The sequence below is a fragment of the Peromyscus leucopus genome, chromosome 3, assembly GCF_004664715.2.
Source record: "Peromyscus leucopus breed LL Stock chromosome 3, UCI_PerLeu_2.1, whole genome shotgun sequence".
Lineage (NCBI taxonomy): Eukaryota > Metazoa > Chordata > Mammalia > Rodentia > Cricetidae > Peromyscus > Peromyscus leucopus.
In genome coordinates, this window is record NC_051065.1 from 62,424,864 (window position 1) to 62,446,314 (window position 21,451).

At 37.6% G+C, this 21,451-nt stretch overlaps 1 protein-coding gene across 17 annotated transcripts in view; it reads right to left on the minus strand.

Annotated features, from left to right (window-relative positions):
- The window catches only part of Kmt2c (lysine methyltransferase 2C), a 231,185-nt gene that overhangs the window by 91,095 nt on the left and 118,639 nt on the right, over window positions 1-21,451 (minus strand). For 16 of the 17 annotated variants that reach the window (XM_028879484.2, XM_028879492.2, XM_028879494.2 and 13 more), the window contains exons 10-14: window positions 13,611-13,771; window positions 10,649-10,800; window positions 10,346-10,450; window positions 9,093-9,167; window positions 7,160-7,866 (exon numbers count right to left, since the gene is read on the minus strand). In XM_028879484.2, the coding sequence (XP_028735317.1) occupies window positions 7,160-7,866; window positions 9,093-9,167; window positions 10,346-10,450; window positions 10,649-10,800; window positions 13,611-13,771 (1,200 nt within the window). Of the gene's footprint in view, window positions 1-7,159; window positions 7,867-9,092; window positions 9,168-10,345; window positions 10,451-10,648; window positions 10,801-13,610; window positions 13,772-15,204; window positions 15,249-21,451 lie in introns of all 17 variants that reach the window. The other variant, XM_028879501.2, reaches the window with a different exon arrangement.

A 21,451-nucleotide genomic window follows, 5' to 3' on the forward strand; every position in this document is an offset into this window, starting at 1 on the left:
CAGCACTGACTCATGAACTATAATTACTTTAAAAAATAAAATAAAAGTCAGTCACAGTCTAAGAAGTAACACTAGAAGAAAGCTATTCAGGGATTTATATTATCTAACAATTATGTCTAAACCAAAAGGAGGGAAAGGACAACCTTAATGAGTGTTCTACTCACTGGTATAAACACCAAACCAGTAGGCTAAAACACACACTCAGATGATTTTTATTTATAGGAATGCCATCTTTCAGCAATTATACCCAAGGATCTAATTTCAATAGCTATGAGTATTAAAGCAAATTGTCCTAAATTTGCAAATTAAAATGACTAAGATGCCTAATATGCAAGAAATGGTGTCTCAATAAAATAGTTAAAATGAAATTAAGGCATCTAGGCATCTCACTTCCAAGTAACCACATTCTGCAATCTCAGCTAATCTGACAAAGACACTAAAGAGAAAGAAGAACGTTTATTCCACCAAGGCAATACTTTTAAGAAAAACAGAACAAATGTCAAACAACAAAGAACCTATTTTTGAATCAGGCAATTTAAGAATATATACAATGATTTCACCAATTAAATGACAAAATCTTAAAACAAGATATATTGTACTTACCAGGTTTCTAGATCATCATCAAACTAATAAAAATCCCAGTATTAACATAAATGCAATCAGCAATTTAAATAACCCAAAATAAGAGCATGACTTCCAACCCACACTAAAGAGACAATTGATAAAGTTTGGAGGGGAAAAAAAGTTAAGAAACACAAAGAAGAAATTAAGTCTACTTCTAACTCAAACTAAAGAGCCACACGTCTTAAGGCCAGCAATCCATCACCAGCCACTCTGTTTTATTATCTAGGATGATTCTTAAGTTTTCTCTCTGCTATCAATTCCCTAATCACACTTTATCCAAGCTCAGTTAACAAGGACATACTCCTCTCCGAACACAGCAGCCAATGACTCCTGCTCACTGCCGCACTTCCCATGGCATCTGTGTCTGTGCCATCTTCATTGTCAAGGGGCCCTATTAACCTCCATGTTGCCAAAAGTCCATTCTCTCTTCCCATTTTCACTCAAGACAGTTCTGTTGATCTGGTGGTAGAACATCTCCCTGATGATGTTTCTCTATTTTCTATGCAAGTTCATTCATTGACTGCTGAAGCCCTCAAGTTTCCTAAGAGCTGAAGCCCAAAATCCTAAACTCTATTTACAGCGATGGCTGAAAATGCCATCTTGGAAACAGTTACTTGTCTTCTATTCTACATTCACAGTTTCTAATTCTAACTTTTTCTAACATCTCCAAGGAAGTGTGACTTTCTTTTTTCAATTTCCTTAGCACATCCATCTTGTTAAACAAAACTTCTGTGGTGGTTTGAATGAGAAAGGCCCCCATAGGCCCAGAGACTTAGGTTTGAGCACTTGGTACCCAGCTGATGAGAGTCTGGGAAGGATTAGGAAATGTGACCTTGTTGGAGGCGGTGTGTCACTGGGGGCGAATGTTGAGGTTTCCAACGAGCTGCACCATTCCTGGTATGCTCTCTCTGACTCAGCTTGTGGATGAGATATGAGTGCTCAGCTACAGCCCAGCACCATGCCTGCCTCTCTGCCATCATGCTCCCTGCCATGATGGTACCATGCCTGCCTCTCTGCCGCCATGCTCCCTGCCATGATGGTCATGGATTCTAACCCCCTGAAACTGTAAGCCCCAAATAAACTGCTCCTTCTTTAAGTTGTCTTGGTTATGGTGTCTTCTCATAGCAATAAAAAAGTAACTAAGATAACCTCTAAAATCTCTCCCATAGCTGGTTTCTTTTGCTAGTCTTTTATTTTTAGAACGGCATCCAGTCCTCTGGTCAAAAAGTGTTCACTGCCTTTCTGATCTGTTTTCTTTTAACCCTTCCAACCAAAGCATTGGCAAATCCAGAATTTATCTCATTTTGTCTCTGACTAATACACTCTCCAATACACTTCCACTGCCAGAATTCAATCTGTCCTGCCTGCCACCATCTTTCACGCCATCTGTTCTAACAATCATTTCTTTGGGCTCCCATCCCACTGTGCCAGAGTCTCAAGACTTACTCTGCCCAGCAGCTAGATTCATTCTAAGAAATATAAATCTCACACAGCAAGGAACTAACTTATTAGAAACCCTCTGATTGTGCCTCAGTTCACACAGAAGGCAAACCTTTCCAACTGTTTTGCTCTACTCACATCATGTATCATTCACTTTTTCCCGATTTGTGCGTTCTTCCTGCCCTTGTTTCCTTACTGCCCTTCAAACATACTGTACCCTCCACACAACCAGGGTCCAACTGACACACATACTCGACCCTTCGAATCTTTTCAAAAAGGGCTGGCTGCTTCTACCCTTCAGGTAAGATCTTGAATGTTTCCTTGACAGAAAGCCTTCCCTAAGTGAGCCATCATCATCCTTACTGAATCTGTAGGCTGTTCTCATTGCATCATCAACTGAGATGCTCTACACCTTAGTTTATGTAGTGGTAGAGAAGTGTATAGACAAGATATAGCTCAACCCAGTTCTCTCACTACTTCCACTGGCCTTTTACTAAGGATATTTTCTTACTGTACATCTTAAATTTCTCTTGATCTTTTAACATAACTACTATAAACTACCATTAAAAAGTAACATTTCAAGATAAAAATAATGTTAAATTTTAAAAAATGTTAAATTTTTTTCATAAATAAGAATTTTCTTGTGATTATGTATTATTCATCACAATTTAGGTTAGCTTTGATGCCAAAATTCCATCCCATTTCAAAAAGCATTTACATTTCACATAACATGGATGAAACAAATGAAGAGCTTTCTAGGCCAAGAATGTCCAGATGTCAACAACACAAGGGTAATTAGGAAACTACTTGGCTGCTATGAAGAATTTATATAATAAAAGCTTGATAGTTACATAATGAATTTTAATATGTATACTGTCATAGGACACTGGGACATACTTATATGTGCACCTCCCAGCACTCAAGAGGCAGAGGAAGGCAGAATTCTGTGAGTTTGAGGCCAGCCTGGTCTACAGAGTGAATTCCAGGGCAGCCAAGGCTACACACAGAAACTCTGTCTCAAAAAAAACTAAAAAAAAGAAGGAAAAAAAAGAAAGAAAGAAAAAGAAAAAAGACCTTAAAACTGAAATACAGCTGTAACTATGAAAATTCAGTTATAAATCATGTTTTAGATCCCAGCTTTGGAAAAAAAAACTCACATAAAGGACCGAGAAAAGCTCAGCTGCCCTGACAGGTCTATGCGTGCCTACTATGCTATGTTCTGCCCAGCAGCAGCATCGCTCTGTAATTACTTGGCCTGAGTACAAGCACGAGGACAAACTATACCCTTTTTTTCTTGGTTGGGTCAAGTATTCTGCTCAACAATTACTAAACACTATTTTTCCCTTCCATTTTATTTTTTATATGCATGAAGGAATTCATGAATAAACAATGAACTGTTATATCAACACACTAAGCCTATCTAGTGGGCTAAAAATCTTTGATTTCCTTACCTCCAAAAAAAATTACTCATAGAAAAATACACTGTTACTCTTAAGCTATCTACAACTGGAATTAAGAACAAATGAGACTTCAAATTACAAAACATCAGGAGACTAAAAATTGAGAGGAGCTACCTACACAAATCCAACAGAAATTGCCAATACTATTCAACAGAGATTGTACTGGTTACAGAAAATAATTTTCCAAATGATTTAAGTGAGCATTAACTTCCTCAAGTAAACTTATAAACATATAATGTAGGTTACAGGACTGTAGGATAGAAAAAAAGGGACAATAATGGTCAGTGAAAAGTATGTTATAACCAGCTTCCTGTTGAAAGTCTAATCTAATGTCAGCTTTCAAGAGGTTGACAAAGACATGATGGCTCCAAGTTTGAGGCCAGCCTAGGCATCAAAGTAGGAGCCTAACCACCACCTTTCCCTCCAAAACGGGATGAGAAGAAAGTAAAAAGCAGTTAATAAAATTTACAGTAAGCCAATCCTATTGTCATGTGTTCAATATAACTGTTATTATTAGATCCCAAGGAAATATGTTTGTCTTACAAACAACTAGAGAGGAACTGGGACTTCACAAGTCAACTTCACACTTCTAAAAGCCTGAGTTAAACTCTTTCAACACTCTGGGAAAATAATTTGAATTTGAATTATGGATTATGAAAATACTTGAAGAGATAGAGCAGAAAAATGACAACTTACAGCAACAGGAAAAAAATTTATCAGCTGTCTCTTGGTAAACATACTTGCTCACTTATGCACATGAAGCTATAGTACAACACCTTATTGTAAGGACTTCAAAAAGTCTTTTTACACAAAACACCTCATTTCTACAAACCAACTTCAGCCTCAAGTGGTAGCACTTTCATTCTGTACTGGGAAGGCAGATGCAGACAGCTCGCTCTCTGAGCTGGAGGCCAGCCTGGTCTACACAGTGCACTCCAAACCAGACAGGGCTATATAGTGAGATCCTGTCTCAAAGAAAACCAAAAAAGAATAAAGCTCAGTCTTAAACAGAGTATTCTAGAAAGTAGACCTGATTGTGATTGATAGGGCACTGTAAGAGGAAAGTCACCCACTTTACTATTCAATACTTTCTGAATACAATTATGGCTCATTTAGTAATGATTTGGAGAATGGCTTTAGAACCATTACTATCACCACAACAAAACAAAAAGTTTGGTGTTTCTAGTCTGCATGTGCCTTCAGTTCAACATTGCAAAGGGCTTATACTCATATATGCAACACACACACACACACACACACACACACACACACACACGCACACACGCACACACACACACACTTTTAAAAACATGATTTACTGTTATTTCAGAATTTATAAACTAGAATGGATAGATAGGACAAGACATGGTAGTACGAGCCTATAATCCCAACACTCAGGGAACAGAAGCAGGACGAGCAACACACCAAACTCAGGGACAGCTGAGACTATACAGAAAGATGCTGAATAAGAAAAAAATTTAAATTACATACAATGAACTTTGAGACCTGAAAAATGAAATAGAGGCTGAAATGTAAACAAAATAAGGAATTTGATCAATTAAAACTTTTTCCATCCTACTTCCTGACACTTTTTAAAAGCTTTCCACATAGTATTCTTTGCAACACATTACAAAAAACAAAACAATTGCCTCTTTAATTAACCAAAAAAAAAAAAAAAAAAAAAAAAGCCGGGCGGTGGTGGGGCGCGCCTTTAATCCCAGCACTCGGGAGGCAGAGCCAGGCGGATCTCTGTGAGTTCGAGGCCAGGCTACCAAGTGAGCTCCAGGAAAGGCGCAAAGCTACACAAGAGAAACCCTGTCTCCAAAAACCAAAAAAAAAAAAGAATTAAAAACAAACAAACAAACAAAAAAAAAAACCACAGTACAACAGAGCAAAGCAAAGCCTCCTCCTCAACTCAGGACTCCTCTTCCAAGATTCAAGTCAAACTAGAGCCTCAAAGGCCTTCTTAGTTGCCTAGGATGGGGCCAGTACATAAGTTTGGAAAAGAGACTGCAAGTCAGGCATGGAGATCCACATCTGTAACCCCAGCAATCTTGAAACTAAAGTTGGAATATAAGGAGTTGGAGACCAATATGGGCTACATAGTCAGTTGTCCTCCCAAAAAGTATCTTGCAGTATCTTGATAGGAACCAAAAGTGAATGTGAGGTTCAAAAAAAATAAAAAAATTTTTTTTTTTTGCCAACTTTTTGGTAAGAAACAGAACTACTTACCTGTTATATAGCTGATTTTATGAAACAACAAAAAGATTGGGGGTGGGTTCTGGTTTGTGAAGAAAATAAAAAGTCTCATGGGTTAACAGAAAAGTCAAGTGTCAAAGGTCATAATCGGAGGGTGGGAGGCTGACACATGAAAGTATCCTAGGGCTGGCAGATGGTCAGGGTGCCTGCTGCCAAGCACAATGCCCTGAGTTTGATCACTAGTACCCTCTGACCTGCATACACAGACACACACACTATTGTTTGAAATACTGTAATTCACTGCATATATCTTTCCCACAGAATAAGAGCTAGTCCCTATGCCTTTGGTGTAGCTTGTCTTTAGGGAATAAAAAAAAAAATACATAGGATTTGTTCGAAACAAACTAGTCCAATTAAAGCAGATTTTCTTTAAGTGCTTTTACAGCTCCAAAACTAGTTAAGATTAATATATTACTACTACATAAAAGTTAAAATATAACCCCTGGAAGCAATTTAATCCATAAGAATTAAAATTACAAATAAATACTACAAACTAAACTCTTCCCTGTTTGATATCAGAAAGCAGTCACTGTGTAGAACAACAATAAATAATTCTAAGCAGCCATTATCTTCATTTTACTATCTCACTATAATCCACTTCAAAGGAACTGTAATTCATCCCTCAAATATAGGATCTATAGCACTTAAGAACAAATGCAAACCCAACAAAGAGAAGCAGCTTAGAATTCTGGCACCTGAAAAGCTCAAACTTGGGTAGCAAATCCCAAGGGAGCCTGAGTCTTATGGTAAAATCTCTGGAAAACAAACAAGTAGGTGCAACTTCAGATCAGAGGGCTCACCCAGCGCATCAGAGTTGCTAGAGAACAACGGTACATTTTAAGATTGTTTTATCTAAAAGTAATGAAGGAAGTCCTACCTTGAAAACTAATTTTACAAAGACTTAGCATTTATATACAGAAACAGATATTAAAATGAGAAATTCGCCAGCATAAAATTTCCATTTGTGCATTTAAATATATATGTTATATATATTACCGGGAAAAGTAAACATTATTACTATGTTTCATTCATAATTTTATTCATAATTCATAATTATAAATAAATTATAATTCATGATTCATAATTTTAAAGTGTGTTTTTAAAACTCTAACATTATTTTGGAACTAAAAACACCTTAAAATGTGTTTTCTATTGGAAACTATAATCAAATAAATTATATTTTTATATCCCAAATTTTAATAAATTACATTCTCAGTTAAGAGCATTTTTTAAATAATACACTCCTTCCAAAACAAAAACATTGGAACTGAATTCTGAAGATGGGAAAGCTGCCTTCCAAACCAAAACTAGATGTGACTTTCACATTTGAAATGACTGATGCAATATCTTCCCTGTCATCATTAATATCATCCTACCTGCTTAGAGCGGGGTCTTCCAGGAGAAAATTTTCTTTTGGTAATAGCTGGTTTACCCATGCCAATTTTTGGAGTGACTGAGATGTATGTTGTTGGCATGATGTTTCCAGCAGCAGAGTTGAGCGTTGAAGGGTAACCGTGCAGCATGTCGCATGAAGGCAAGTCTAAACAAAGCGTTGAGGAGGAAGACGCATCTGCCTTGCTCAGGTCAGTTGCTGATGAGAATGATGTGTCCTCCTCAGCTGGTAACTGTACAGATTTGTCTCCTTGGCATGAACTATCTTTGACACAACTGTCAAGAGCAAGAGTCATTTCAAAATCCACACACCCTGAGGGGAGTCCAGAATTTTCCTTCTGCTCCATTTCATCTTGTACTCTCTCTATCACCAACAGTTCCTTACAAGATAAGGAACTTTCACTGTGAGCAGACAGTAAGGCTTCTGGTGCAGCAGACCCGGGCGATGACTGTGGAGGGCTTGGGTCTGCTTTAGATACCACCTCAGGTTCCTCTGACATCTGCAGGTCTTCTTGTGGCACAATGGTCTGGTGTGGAAGGACTTCAACACTTTCTGTCACTTCCATTCTGTCTTCACTTTCATCTTCCTCACAAACGTGAACCCCTTTAGAAAGACTTTCCATTTTTTCACTATCAATTTCAGGGGAAAACTTATTTGCCAATTCAGGATTCCTATTATTGTCAGATGATTCTACAAAATTTAGAATATGGGTAACATTAACTCATATGCAAATTGTAAAACGTATAAGCATAAATAGAATTATCTGGCTAAACTACAACTTTGAAGGAATTCAAGAAGTGAAATTATTGAAGTAATTAAAGCAAAAATTCCCAAATGGTTTATGGAATAAAATCAATCATGGCTTTCTGAAAACATGTCTTAGTAAGATTCCTAGAGTTAAAAAAGTAATTCTAGTTAAAAATAAAACAAATCAAAAAACAAGAGATTCAATTACTGATATATTTTTATTATACATATATGATACATTTATGATTTAAGCATTTACAGACTAAAAACTATGTATGGGAAGTTAACCTCATTTTTAAGCTAGTTTTTAAAAAAAAATCAATGATATTAAGTGAAATGTCAAACTTTTAAAAGGAAGACTGGTCTAGAACATAAAGATACAATGTAGACACAGTTGTAATATAACCCTATCAAGACTTCCTTAGATTATTACTTATATATGTTAGCCTATCCAGCACATATATAGTATTATGATCCTTGTTTATCCTCATTGTCACAACTTTAGATACTAATCTTGACTAGTCTATTTATATGTCAAACACTGAAATGTGTATGACTAGTAAACTTTAAATTAGGGTACTAATTTATTAAAATTTTAACTGAGCCAGGCATGGTGTCACATGCCTTTAATCTCAGCACTTGAGAGACAAAAGCAGGCAGTTCTATAAAAGTTCAAGACCAACCTAACCTACATAATGAGCTCGAGGTCAGCCAGGGCTAAATATACAAAGTGAGACCTAGTCTCAAAATACAAGCAAACAAATAAACAAAAGTTAGTTTGATCTTATTTAAGAGAAAGAGGTCTCAATTGGCATGAGGCCCAAATGTCTCTAAAAAGAAGTACTACTGAAAATGAGACATTTATTCAAAACACCATTGAGGCCGTATCAATGAAGACATTACACTCTTCGTTTATTATTTTCAAATCAGTGATTAAAATTAATGTATGCCCTGATACCAAAATGAAACCTCACTTTTTATTCCTATAGTAGAGAAAGACTACATGTGAGGAAAAAAGGAAAACATCAAATAATAGATGTGCTATTACTAAACATGTGAAACAACACTTCATAGACAACCTACCCACTGTCATTCTAGTTGAGGAAAAAATTGATTGTGCTATTGTCTTGTAATCCAATTCAATTAGACAATCTGAACAGACAGCTTACCAGCAGTGAGGAGACCACTTGTGTCAAGGCTCTCTGGTGGATTACTTTTCTGGGGCTCTTCAGTGTACACTTGAACTGCCACAAATAACATATTATAGAATCTTTAAGCAAGGAGTCAACATTTCTCTCTCTACAGTAACTGAGTAAGAGTTTTACTTTAAAATGCCAATTTCCAAAATGAGCACAAAACATGCTGTTATTATACTAGTCAGTGATATACAAAGATCCAATTAGGAACCTGTTTATGTACTACAAATCTGCTATAACTCCAGTTATATCTGTATGAAGCATAACTTTTAATGGGACTTGTTAAAAAATGTGTACATTTAAAAACTTGAAAAACTCCAAGACTTTTCTGTATTTGTTCAAAGTAATAATTTAACATAAACCTTCATCTATAGTTGAACAGTGGTGGTGTACACCTTTAATCTCAGTACTTGAGATACAGAGGGAGTCGGATCTCTGTGAGTTTGAGGCCAGCCTGGTCTGCAGAGTGAGTTCCAGGTCAGGCTCCAAAGCTACACAGAGAAACCCTGTCTTGAGGGGGGGGGGGGGGGGGGGAGACACAACAAAAAACTTTCAGAAAAACTTATAACTTAATTTTACTAATTATACATGTTCAGTTAAGCTATTATCAATACTGCAAAAACTTAGTTGAAACATCATTAAAATATCCTCAATAGCACAAGTGAAGTAACTTCACATAATAAATTTTTCATTCTCTCTGCAAGAAACACCTCATAATCTACAATAGGTTTAGTGCACAATTATAAAAACACAATGAATTGCTTTTTAATGAAAATCACTTGGTCCCTAAACAAAGCATATATTTATTAGTAAGACTAGATTAATAAACTATAAATTTGGTTATGCCAAAGATGATTTTTCTAAAAGGTCCTATCTACCACTGAGCCACATTTCCAGGCCTTAAAAGGTCCCTCTCACCAGCCTGTGTTGGGGCATGCCTTTAATTCAAGCACTTGGGAGGGAAAGGCAGATCTCTTAAAGTTGAGGCCAGCCTGATCTACAGAGCACGTTCCAGGACAGCCAAGGCTACACAGAGAAACCTGGGATGGGGTGGTGGGGAGGGTGAGGGCACACTGGGAAGAAAGAAAAGGAAAAAGGAAAAAAAAGGGGGGGAGGGAGTCTCTCTAAACAGTTTCTAAGTATGCCATACCTTAGCTCATTTTCATTCACATTTTAGAGGATATTTACATATTACCTATTTTCTTCAAAAATAGAAAGATACTTACCGTCAGGAACAATTCCAGGTGTGGGCTGGTGATCATTGACATCTTTATTAACTGTTGGTTCCAGAAATACCACTTCATCTTCAATTTCCATTCCATTGGAATAATCTTAACAGAAAATAATAAATTCTTTACCTCAGGGTAAGTTTTTTCTTTTTATTATCCAAGCCAAGAACTATGTCCTTATTTTAATAAGGATAAACTATCAACAGCAATGTCACAGTTTTTCTTCAGATTTTACTTTGTTTAAATTTGAACACACACACACACACACACACACACACACACACACACACACACACTTACCTGTAGGTAGTTCAGGCATCTCTAATTCATTTTCTGGATGTAAGGAATCTATCTCAGCTCCTAGGTGTTTACAATACATGCAGATATATTCTTCTTTGAACTGAGAATCCAATTCATGATCAGTTGGTTTGTCACATTCTAAGTGAAACCATCTGTAGTAATAAATATATTTAAATTAAAATCTCTAATTTAAAGCAAATTACTATCCAAAGAAAGGGAAGTCAATTTATAAAAAAGAGAATGGTTATGATAAGGTTAAAAATGAGAAAAGATGGCTATATGGGTTGGAAACTGCCAAAGGTTTTCAAAAAGATGCTTAAGGACAACATTACATTTACATTGACATATTTTTCATTCCTTATTTTTAAACTACCTTCTCTTGAATTTTCTCTCAATGCTCATTTTTGATCTTGCCTGTTCTTATATTTTACCTGTTTGGTTCATTAAGTTTTTCAGATTCATAAAAAACATAATTTGCTGGGTCTTGTGAAACGCACATTTAATCCCAGCACTCAGGAGGCAGAGGCAGGCAGATCTCTGTGAGTTTGAGGCCAGCCTGGTCTACACAGTAAGATCTAGGCCAGCCAGGACTACATAGTGAATCTGGCGCCCAACGTTCGTGTTACGAATTCATGAAAAAACTGTTTGCCTGTGGCCTTGTGAGCCCCAGCTCAGGCCCAAGCTACACTCAGGGGGTTGTGGTGGCGCACACCGGTAGGATTTGCTGAAGGAGACAGAGGCAGTAGGATCCCGAGTTTGAGCCGGCCTAGGAGGCTTGGGAGAAGCTTTGGCCCGGACTGAGCCACAAACATTGGTGGGACCATGGAAGCAGTGGCTACTGCTCCACGTTGCCAGCTCCTTCTCATCGTGTTGGTGACTGTGGTGATGCTGCTACCTGGGATGAAGGGTTTACTGCTGCTGGTTCAGAGAAGAATTGCCAGGACCATCGTGTTACAAGAAAGCATCGGCAAAGGTCAGTTTGGAAAAGTTTGGCAAGACAAATGGTGGGGAAAAATTGCTGTGAAGATTTTCTGTTCTAGGGAAGAATGTTCATGGTTCCAAGAGACAGACATTTATCAGACTGTGATTGCTCCAAACCACAGAGGAGTCACAAAAAAAAAAAGTCTGCATGGAACCATGACCACACCTAACAGCAACTTTGAAATCTTCAAAAGGACTATGGTAAAGCCATTAAGCTGATTAACACCACAGAAAGATCTGCTTTGGACTACAAACTGCTTAGGACAATTTTGAGATGGCTAGGTAAGATGATCCAGCCTGACAGACTACTTGAACAAAGACTTGAAACAAGCCCTGAACTTTCCTTTTATGCAGAGACTGGACAAATGATACAGGACTTGACAATTAACCCAAAAATTTTCTTTTCAAGATTCCCTAAAGATATCTTCACCCCTAGAAACAAAAAGAAAAAGCGAAAATAGATATGAGATAGATCATCGAATCTACTCTGAGAAAAAAGATAAAGAAATAATAGGATAAATAGGTGGATCATTGAATCTACACTGAAGAAAAAGGGGAAGATATAAAAATGACAAAAGGTAGACTACTGAATGTATTATGAAAAGAAAAAAGAGAATATGGATATGATAAGATAAAAAGGGAGATTATGGAATCTACTTTTAAAAAGGAACTACTTGTTTTAAATAAGATAAGTAATGAAAACTTTTTGGTCTGAGTTTATCAGATGTTACTGGACTGGACATTGTTGATATATATAATGGAGTTTTTTGTCTGGATCTGTCAAATGTTAATGGACTAGACATTGTTAATGTAATCTTGACTGTATATTGCATATACTTATTGAAGATAGTTTTTCTTGTATTAGTTATAAGCTTTTTTAATTTTAGACAAAAAGAGAGGAAATGTGGTGGTATTGTGTTCCCCAAAATATTGTGTACTCTAATAAATTTATCTGGGGTCAGAGAACAGACAGCCACTAGATACAAAGGCTAGAAAATGGTGGCACTCACACCTTTAATCCTAGCATTCCAGAGATAGAAATCCCTCTGGATCTCTGTGAGTTCAAGGCCACATTGGAAATAGCCAAGCATGGTGACACACGCCTTTAATCCCAGAAAGCCAGCCTTTAATCCCAGGGAGTGGTGGTAGAAAGCAGAAAGATATATAAGGCGTGAGGACCAGAAACTAGAAGATTTTGGCTGGTTAAGCATTGAGGTTTTTGAGCAGTAATTCAGCTGAGACCCATTCTGGATGAGGACTCAGAGGCCTCCAGTCTGAGGAGACAAGACCAGCTGAGGATCCGGTGAGGTGAGATAGCTGTGGTTTATTCTGTCTCTCTGATCTACCAGCATGGACCCCAATAACTCACCTCGGGTTTGATTTTATTAATAAGAACTTTTAAGATTTCTGCTACATCTTGTGAAACAAAAGTGGAGAATCAAGATCATGATAGGGAAACCTACAGAGACAACTGAACCAAGCTCATAGGGACTCATGAACTTTAGACTGATAGCTGTGGAACCCGCATGAGATGAGACTCCTCTGCGTAATAGAGACAGTTGTGTAGCTGGGTCTGTTTAAGGAGCCCCTGGCAGTGTGATTAGGATCTATCCTTGGTGCATGAGCTGGCTTTCTGGAGATCATTACCTATGGTAGGACACCTTGCTCACCCTGAAGCAGGGGGTAGGGACTGGGTCCTGGCTCAACTGATTATACCAGAGTTTGCTATCCCCTCATGGGAGAATTTACCCTTTTGGAAGAGGGGATGAGGAATGGGATCCGGAGGACCAGAAGGAGGGATGAGAGGGGGATCTGTGGTTGGTATGTAAAATGAATAAAAAAAGGTTTTAATGGGGGAAAAAAAACCCTAAAAACAACTCATTTATAACAGCACTCAGTAGAAAAGGAGCTGAAAGAGTGCAAATGATACCAACAACCAACAAAAAAAAAACAGCTAGATAGAGCAGCTATTTCTTCTTACCTTTTACACATATTACAGTGGAGCATGTCTTTCTGCAATTCTGGATTTCCACAAAAAGGACATAAAATATCCTGTTGTTGATAACAAGTGTCACATATCAGACAGTTGTGATGCCACTGAGCACTAGATCGTGTACCACACTCCATACATATTCTGCAATTCTAGAATGAGAAATATAAAAACAAAAAGTTTATTATATACCAGGTGATGGTGACACATGCCTTTAATCTCAGCATTCAGGAGGCAGAGGCAGGAAGATCTTTATGAGTTCCAGGCTGGTGTACAGAATGAGTTCCAGGACAGCCAGGGATACACAGAAAAACCCTGTCTCAAAAAACACAAACACCACCACCAACAACAACAAAAAGATTATTGTACATTTTTACTTGCAGTTCTGATGTAAATCTTTTGGAAATGAGCAAAACATTTGTAGATTATTCATTACTTTTCACATCAGTTCATTTTTGAAAAAGCAATTTGTCTCAAATGGTGGCTGATCTCATAAAACTGCACTAAAACTGAGAGAAATTTTTAATAGAGATTGAAGATAATAAAAAAAGCAAATATGGAAGAAAGAAACCAAGAACATAGCATCATGCCCAAGTCTCCTCCACATGGGTGGGCTTTTTGTCTACTTGATGCTGTACAGATCTCCTGTACACCCTCACAACTCGGTTACCTTATTTGCCTACTGCCTCTGGTTTTTATAATCTTTCTGCCTCTCTTGTCAGGCTTAGCAGAAGGAGGTGTGATAAACATAAAGCTTATTTGGAGAAAGATAGCTTGGACTATGAAGAAAAAACTAGGCCACAGCAATGGAACTTTTCACTCAAAGAACATAGCACACTTCTGCATACTAGACCTGGAATACAAGTTGGAGAGAGGATCGACTTGATTCAGATGACCAAGGTAATAAATACACCTAAAACTGAGAAATTGAAAGCCAAGTACAGTGGCTCCATTTGTAGCTGACTACACTCCAGTGGAAGGCCATACATTCAAGAATTTATGAACAACAAGCTAGTCTCTATTGGCTTAAAAAAAAAAAAAAAAAAGAGGACACAAGTTGGGTGTAGAGAAGTAGAGTAGATCTGGGAAGAGTTGAGGAAATGGAGTAAATATGACTGAAATACATTTTATGACATTCTCAAAGGATTTTTTTTTTAACAAGAGGTGGAGAGAAGAAGCAGGGAATAATTTCTATAAAACAGAGCTCCTGATCCCACCCTAGCACAAAGCAAAATGATGATGCTATATTATTCCATTTACTCCTTGGTAGCTTAGGAACTAAAACAGTCAGGACTACACAGTGATACTGTTTCAGTAAGTAAAACTTTTACATGACCAAAAGAAAAATTCAAAAGACAAATTGACAAATTAAGAAAAACATGTACATCAAACAACATGTGATAATAGCCTGTATATCTCTAATTTATTAATAATTCTTTAACAGACCAAATACAGAGGCAAAAACTGACACTTAAAATTAAATAATAAAATAAACAATCATCCTCATTCACCAGTGAAATGAAGAATGAAAGTATCATCTTTCAACCATGGAAGACAAACATTCAATATTAGAAAAAGATCTTACTGGAACAAAAGCAGCAACAGTAGCAGCTCTCTCAATGTTTGGCACTGCAAAATGCACAAGTCAAAACTAAACACACATACAATCCAGAGGCAGTAATTTTACTTATGAGAATTTATGTGACAATTTCTCTCAACAAAATACTAACACATACACATGCACAAAGTTACAAACTTCTAGAGCATTTGTAATGTGAAACCCTGGAAACTACTTGAATGACACAATATTCAATAACCACCTGAAAAACACAAGACATAGGTCAAATAAACTATAGCATAGAAACACAGAATAATGTGGAAATGCTTTTTCAAAAATCACTATGAATTTATATAATTTCTATGTTAAAAAGTACTTCTATGAACCAATATGGAGAATTTCCAATTTACTTTACATAAAAATTAATATGCAAAAGATTATATATAATGTGCTTTTGGTTTAAGAAACAGAAAATGAGAAAACACAAATGAAGGATAAACCTGGAAAACAATGAAGTTAGCTACTTACAAGAGATTAAGAGAACCAGGGTACAGTTCTAAGAAAAAAGTAGTGACAATTCTCTCATTAGACATTTGATAAAAATTTTGACTACTGGAAAGTATGTTAAAATCCTATATATTAATTTTTTAATCTGAAAGAAAAGGGGAATAAAACCCAAACCCATTTTTACTGAGTGAATGAATGAAAGTATCTATGATCTTCAATTCAGAATTCTTATCATGAAAGAAAATGTTTGCAAAAGAAGACAAAAAGTTAAGAGGATGAATCAGTTCAGTGTTCCCCATTATATTACATGTTATATATGAGTATAAGCATATTCATGATCATGTGCACGTTCTTCTTCTCTCTCCCTCTCCATCCTAACTTCATCTGCTCAAAGGTTTAAAAAGCAGCCCTATCAAGAATACCTAGCAGGTAATGCCTGAGTTAGGCTGCTTATTGAAGTTAAACAATATTGAAGTTAAAGAGTCTGGGACAGGAGAGATGTTAAGACAAGTTTAGAACATCTTAAAAAATATGTGATGAAGTATTCAAACATGAGGGACTGACCCAGAGTTACAGTAGACACTTTGAACACAAAAATAAATAAAATATCTATCATCAAAAATAGGAATTCATGAATTACTCTCTATAATAACTTTTTAAGTTGCTTTTATGTTTACTCTGTGTGTGTGTGTGTGTGTGTGTGTGTGTGTGTGTGTGTGTGTGTGTGTGTGTGTGTGTTCGCTAGGATGCATGTACGGAGTTCGAAGACAACATGTAGGATTCGCATCAGTCCTGATAGACTAAACTCATCAGGCTTGGCAGTAAGCTCCTTCACCCTCTGAGGTATCTCACCAGCCTTCATAAATAAATATGTGAAATGAAAGAGATGGTCCTGGTGAGCAGAGTTGGTCAATGAATGCCACGGAGTGCTACAGCTTAAGCCAGACCGTGTTCCCAACAGGTAAAATGCCATCAGACAATGACTCCTAAAACCTAGAAATAAACTTTGAAGAGGAACAAGATATTCAAAAGGTCTTAATGTGTTTCCTTATCTACTCCTGGGTTGTTAGATAGAGAGGGTGGAACAAAGAGTAGAGGAATCTGGCAGCATCCTAACCAGGTAATTCCTATGGAGACTGACGAGCATCTATGGATCCTGTTGTGTATGACACCTTGAGGAATCTAACCGTGAGGAAATAACAAAAACAAAATAAGGATACTTCTATGTTGGGGGGTGGAGGTGGGGAGGAAAATAAGCAGGGTCTTTAAAAATGACCAGGTCAAAAGGTAAAGACTTCAGAAAAACCTTCAGATTAAAGGATAAAAAAAACAGAGGCTGGGCGGTGGTGGCGCACGCCTTTAATCCCAGCACTCAGGAGGCAGAGCCAGGCGGATCTCTGTGAGTTCAAGGCCAGCCTGGTCTCCAAAGCGAGTTCCAGGAAAGGCGCAAAGCTACACAGAGAAACCCTGTCTCAGAAAAAAAAAAAAGAGAGAGAGAGAGAGAGAGAGACCTAACAATTAAGTGGAATCTCTAACATTAAACTAGACCCAGAACCTACTTCGGAAGAAAAGATACTATATGAAACATTAAATCAAGCAGCAGAGGGAAAATAGATGAAATAACTATACTGACATAAGTTTCTGGAGAAACAGCGATACTGTGTTTGGGGAAGAATACTCATCTGGGGGACACCATGTTCAACAAGAATATTCTTATAGTCTTACATATTGAAATATCCAAAGCTAAAAAGGGCATTATGTAGGTAACTTAACTGTCAAAAAGTGGAGTGGGCAAGATGTAGCTCTGTTGCAGTAATCAATCAAATGGTAAAGTTACAGAATGATGGGAACAATCAGAGAGCGCACATGACCCCAAAAATGCTAACAACAGCTGAACCAAGGTTAAATGGTCTGCATGTTGTCTCCAACTTTTCATTTAAAATAATTTTCAAGCCGGGCGATGGTGGTGCACGCCTTTAATCCCAGCACTCGGGAGGCAGAGCCAGGCGGATCTCTGTGAGTTCGAGGCCAGCCTGGACTACCAAGTGAGCTCCAGGAAAGGCGCAAAGCTACACAGAGAAACCCTGTCTCGAAAAATAATAATAATAATAATAATTTTCAAGTAACTTTATAAAGAAATCTGTAATATACAAGCACAGAAATTCATATACAAAAATGGAGGAAGGAGCCAGATACTGGCGCACATCTTTAATTCCAGCACTAGGGAGCCAGAGGCAGGCAAATCTCTGAGTTTAAGGCTAGCCTGGTCTACAAAGTGAATTCTAGGACAGCCAGAGTTAAACAAAGAAATTCTGTCTCAAAAAATCAGGAGGGAGGGAGGAAAGAGGGAATGGGGGGGGAGAGGAAGGAAGGAAGGAAGGAAGGAAGGAAGGAAGGAAGGAAGAAAGGAAGGAAGGAGGGAGGCAGGGAGGCAGGGAGGGAGGGAGGTATTTAAATACTTAACTATTAAATCATTTAAAACGCACATTTGAAATGGCACAGAAGGCTGCAGAATAAAAGGACATTAAAATATAAAATATTGGTGAAAAGGCTACTTACTCATGTTACTGGGTAAAGTAGGTGGGGGAGCGGGGAGCAACTGCACAGGACAGAGTAGTTTTACACTAATAAAACAGTGGCCCAGCCTTTTGCTAAGTCAAAGCCAAACATATATGTTTAGTTAAAGGAGGACAACACAAGGAGAAATTGATAAAACAAATAAACATGATTAATTTTTATTAATTTTTAAATCTGCTAGTCAAAAAATATAGTAAACTGGTTTTATCTATCCAGAAAGTTAATAAGCACAAACATCATTTTAAAAGTGATTATTACAAGTGTGGTAGCATTTGCTTAAAAACCTACAACATCCCAGACCTGCAATCCGTGCACTCCGGAGGCTGTGGTAACCTACAGATTTATCACTAGCACAGTCTACACACCAAGTTCCAAGCCTGCCAGAACTACAAGATGAGGGCCTCTCCTCAAAACAAAGCAAAAAACCCTACACCAGTTAAATTCTGAGTGCAATTTAGGTGTAACACCTAAATTTCAGTACATTAGGTCAGGTTTACACACCAAGTTACCAATAGGCTTGAAAGCAACCAAAGTTATAATCAAAGGTAAATTTATAGCCTTAAATATCACTTCCTTCAGAAAGAAAAGAAAAAGAATTATGAATTTACCTTTGTATTTCAGAAAGCTACAGCAAGTAGAGGCATGTAGCAAAGACCAAAGTATAAACACGTCACATCATGCAGTGTGGTTTTCTCCTTAGGCAGAAAAGGAACTGGAGCTACTAAAGCAGCTGGGTCTTCAGCCCACAGGCTCCACCTTCAAGGTAGCAACACCTGAGCAGAGTTACTTAAAGCATCTTGTTCTCCAGGTGATGAATCCTTCTGCTCACATTTCACCTCTCACATCTCACTGGGGCCTGCTCTAGAATGTTAGATAGAATGCAGCCTCCGATGCCAGGTGTCAATCACTTCAACTGTTCCCCTCTGTGCTTCAGCCACTGCGACACCAGGCCTGAGGCCTGAGCACCTTCCTTATCAGCACCCTCAGCCTTCTTGCTTAAAAAGTATAAAAAGCACAAGAAAGTAGTTCCAAAGAGGGTAACGGGCCAAAGGAGGGCTGATAAAGCAGTTCAATGCCTCCCTTCCACAGAGCACCACTCCCTCTCTAGCTCTGACGGAAAACCTTACTGTTCTGTGGGACACCTCAAGATGGGTTCCACCACACTCACTAGCCCAGCAACCTCACACCTCCAATTCTACGTGCCGCGTTCACAGACTCACTCCATGCTTCCAAACACACAATACACTGAACAATAAAGCCAGGAAGAGATAAACCAGAAGCCCTTTCTTGAGTGAGCCAATAGGACAAGAACAGGGGGCTGAAGGAAGACAGCTCTGTGTTTGTTTATTAACAAAACAACTATGAACTGAAACTTTTTCATAGAAATATTCATGGTTCACCTGTGATCCCTGCACTAGAAGCTAAGGCAGCAGAAACACTAAACCAATCTGAGCTACAAAAGAAAGACCCTGGATAATCAAAAATGAAAATAAAATGTAACAACTGATGTCAGGGACGCCAAAAGGCAGACTATTGTCCCTGCATTTATTTACACTAATCCTAGGTACTGTAAAAGATGTTAAGAACAAAGGGAGTTGTTTTTTGCTTGTTTGTTTTTAATTGTGGCAAAAAGACCAGATGTCTGAACAGCACAAGAATGTGCACCACTACAGACAATGTCATAATCCTCATAGCATACTCCTGTCTTGCACATAACTACTTACAGCAGATAAACTACCAACAACAGCACATCAATAAACTTCAGTGCAGAACTGTGGAAATAATGGATTGATATGACATTTGTTACTGACTATCTCATGAGATTGAATCTGTAAACCAAGCTTTTACAGAGTTGTATAACATTACAAATTTTAGTCTAGTGGCACATTTTAAACTTGGTCTAGCTAGAGCCCTCCTTTTTTGGCTGTGGCTTGCTCTTGATGTGGTGCTGTGTCCAAGATGCTAATGAACACAAACTCTGGTGCTTGAAATGAGCTGGTGCAGCTCATACAAACAAGATTAAATGGCCCCTTAATAGAGCTCACTCTATCTGCAAGGAACCAAATGCCCTGCCTCTCCACCACTGACATCTGCATCTCCAAAAGGCCTCCAGTCTGTTTCAGAGAAAAAGAGATCAAATGCAATCAAAAATGTTCAGTGCATATCACATTGATTTGTTTCCGGTAACAGCAGAATATTGTAATTGAAAGAATGAAGCATTAACATTGAATGGGTACCCTGGCCTGCTACCCATAATCTATAGGAAAGGAATACCCACTGTTTCCATTATTGGCCTCCCAGGGTAGAATAACATGTGCTTGGGAAATCACGAGAGCCTGAAATTGTGTTCTGACATGGCAGCTACTATACACATGTGGCTATTCAATACTTGAAATGTGGATGGCACATATTTCAATTTAATGTATGCTGTGGATTTTTTAAAACAGAAATCAGATGTGAAGAAGTGGAAAGAAAGTAAAGCTCTCAATTTTACAGTGATTGTCTTTGTGTTAAATGAAATATAGTTTTGAATTATGTAAATGATTTATATTATGTTTCTGTTAGACAGCACTGGTCTAAAAATTGGTCAAAATGGTCATAGAAATAAAAAACATCTAGTATTCAAAGTCTACCTGCTGGCCTTCTGCAATGTGATTAAACTAATAAGCAAAAGGCTTGTATTATCAATACTATTTTTATACAAAAACTTTGTGTCAAAATAGTTAAAGTCAAAGAATGGGATTTAAGTATACAATCCCCCATTAAACCCAGTCTTTGCAAGTTAGCTTCAAAGGAAAGCCATTTGTTAAATTATATTAATATTTTAACTCAATTGTATTTACTTTATGAATTCTATTTAGTTTTATTTTTAAATTAAGATTACAAGGGCTGTAGAGATGGCTCAGTGGTTAAGAGCACTGGCTGCTCTTCCGGAGGTCCTGAGTTCAATTCCCAGCAACCACAGGGTGGCTCACAACCATCTGTAATGGGGTCTAATGCCCTCTTCTGGCATGCAAGCATACATGCAGATAGAGAACTCATAAATAAAAATACATAAATAAGTAACATAAAAAAATTAAGATTACAATAACTACAATAACTGGGTGGTCGTAGCACATGCCTTTAATCTCAGCAAACAGGAGGCAGAGGAAGGCAAATCTCTGAGTTTGAGGTCAGCCTGGTCTACAGA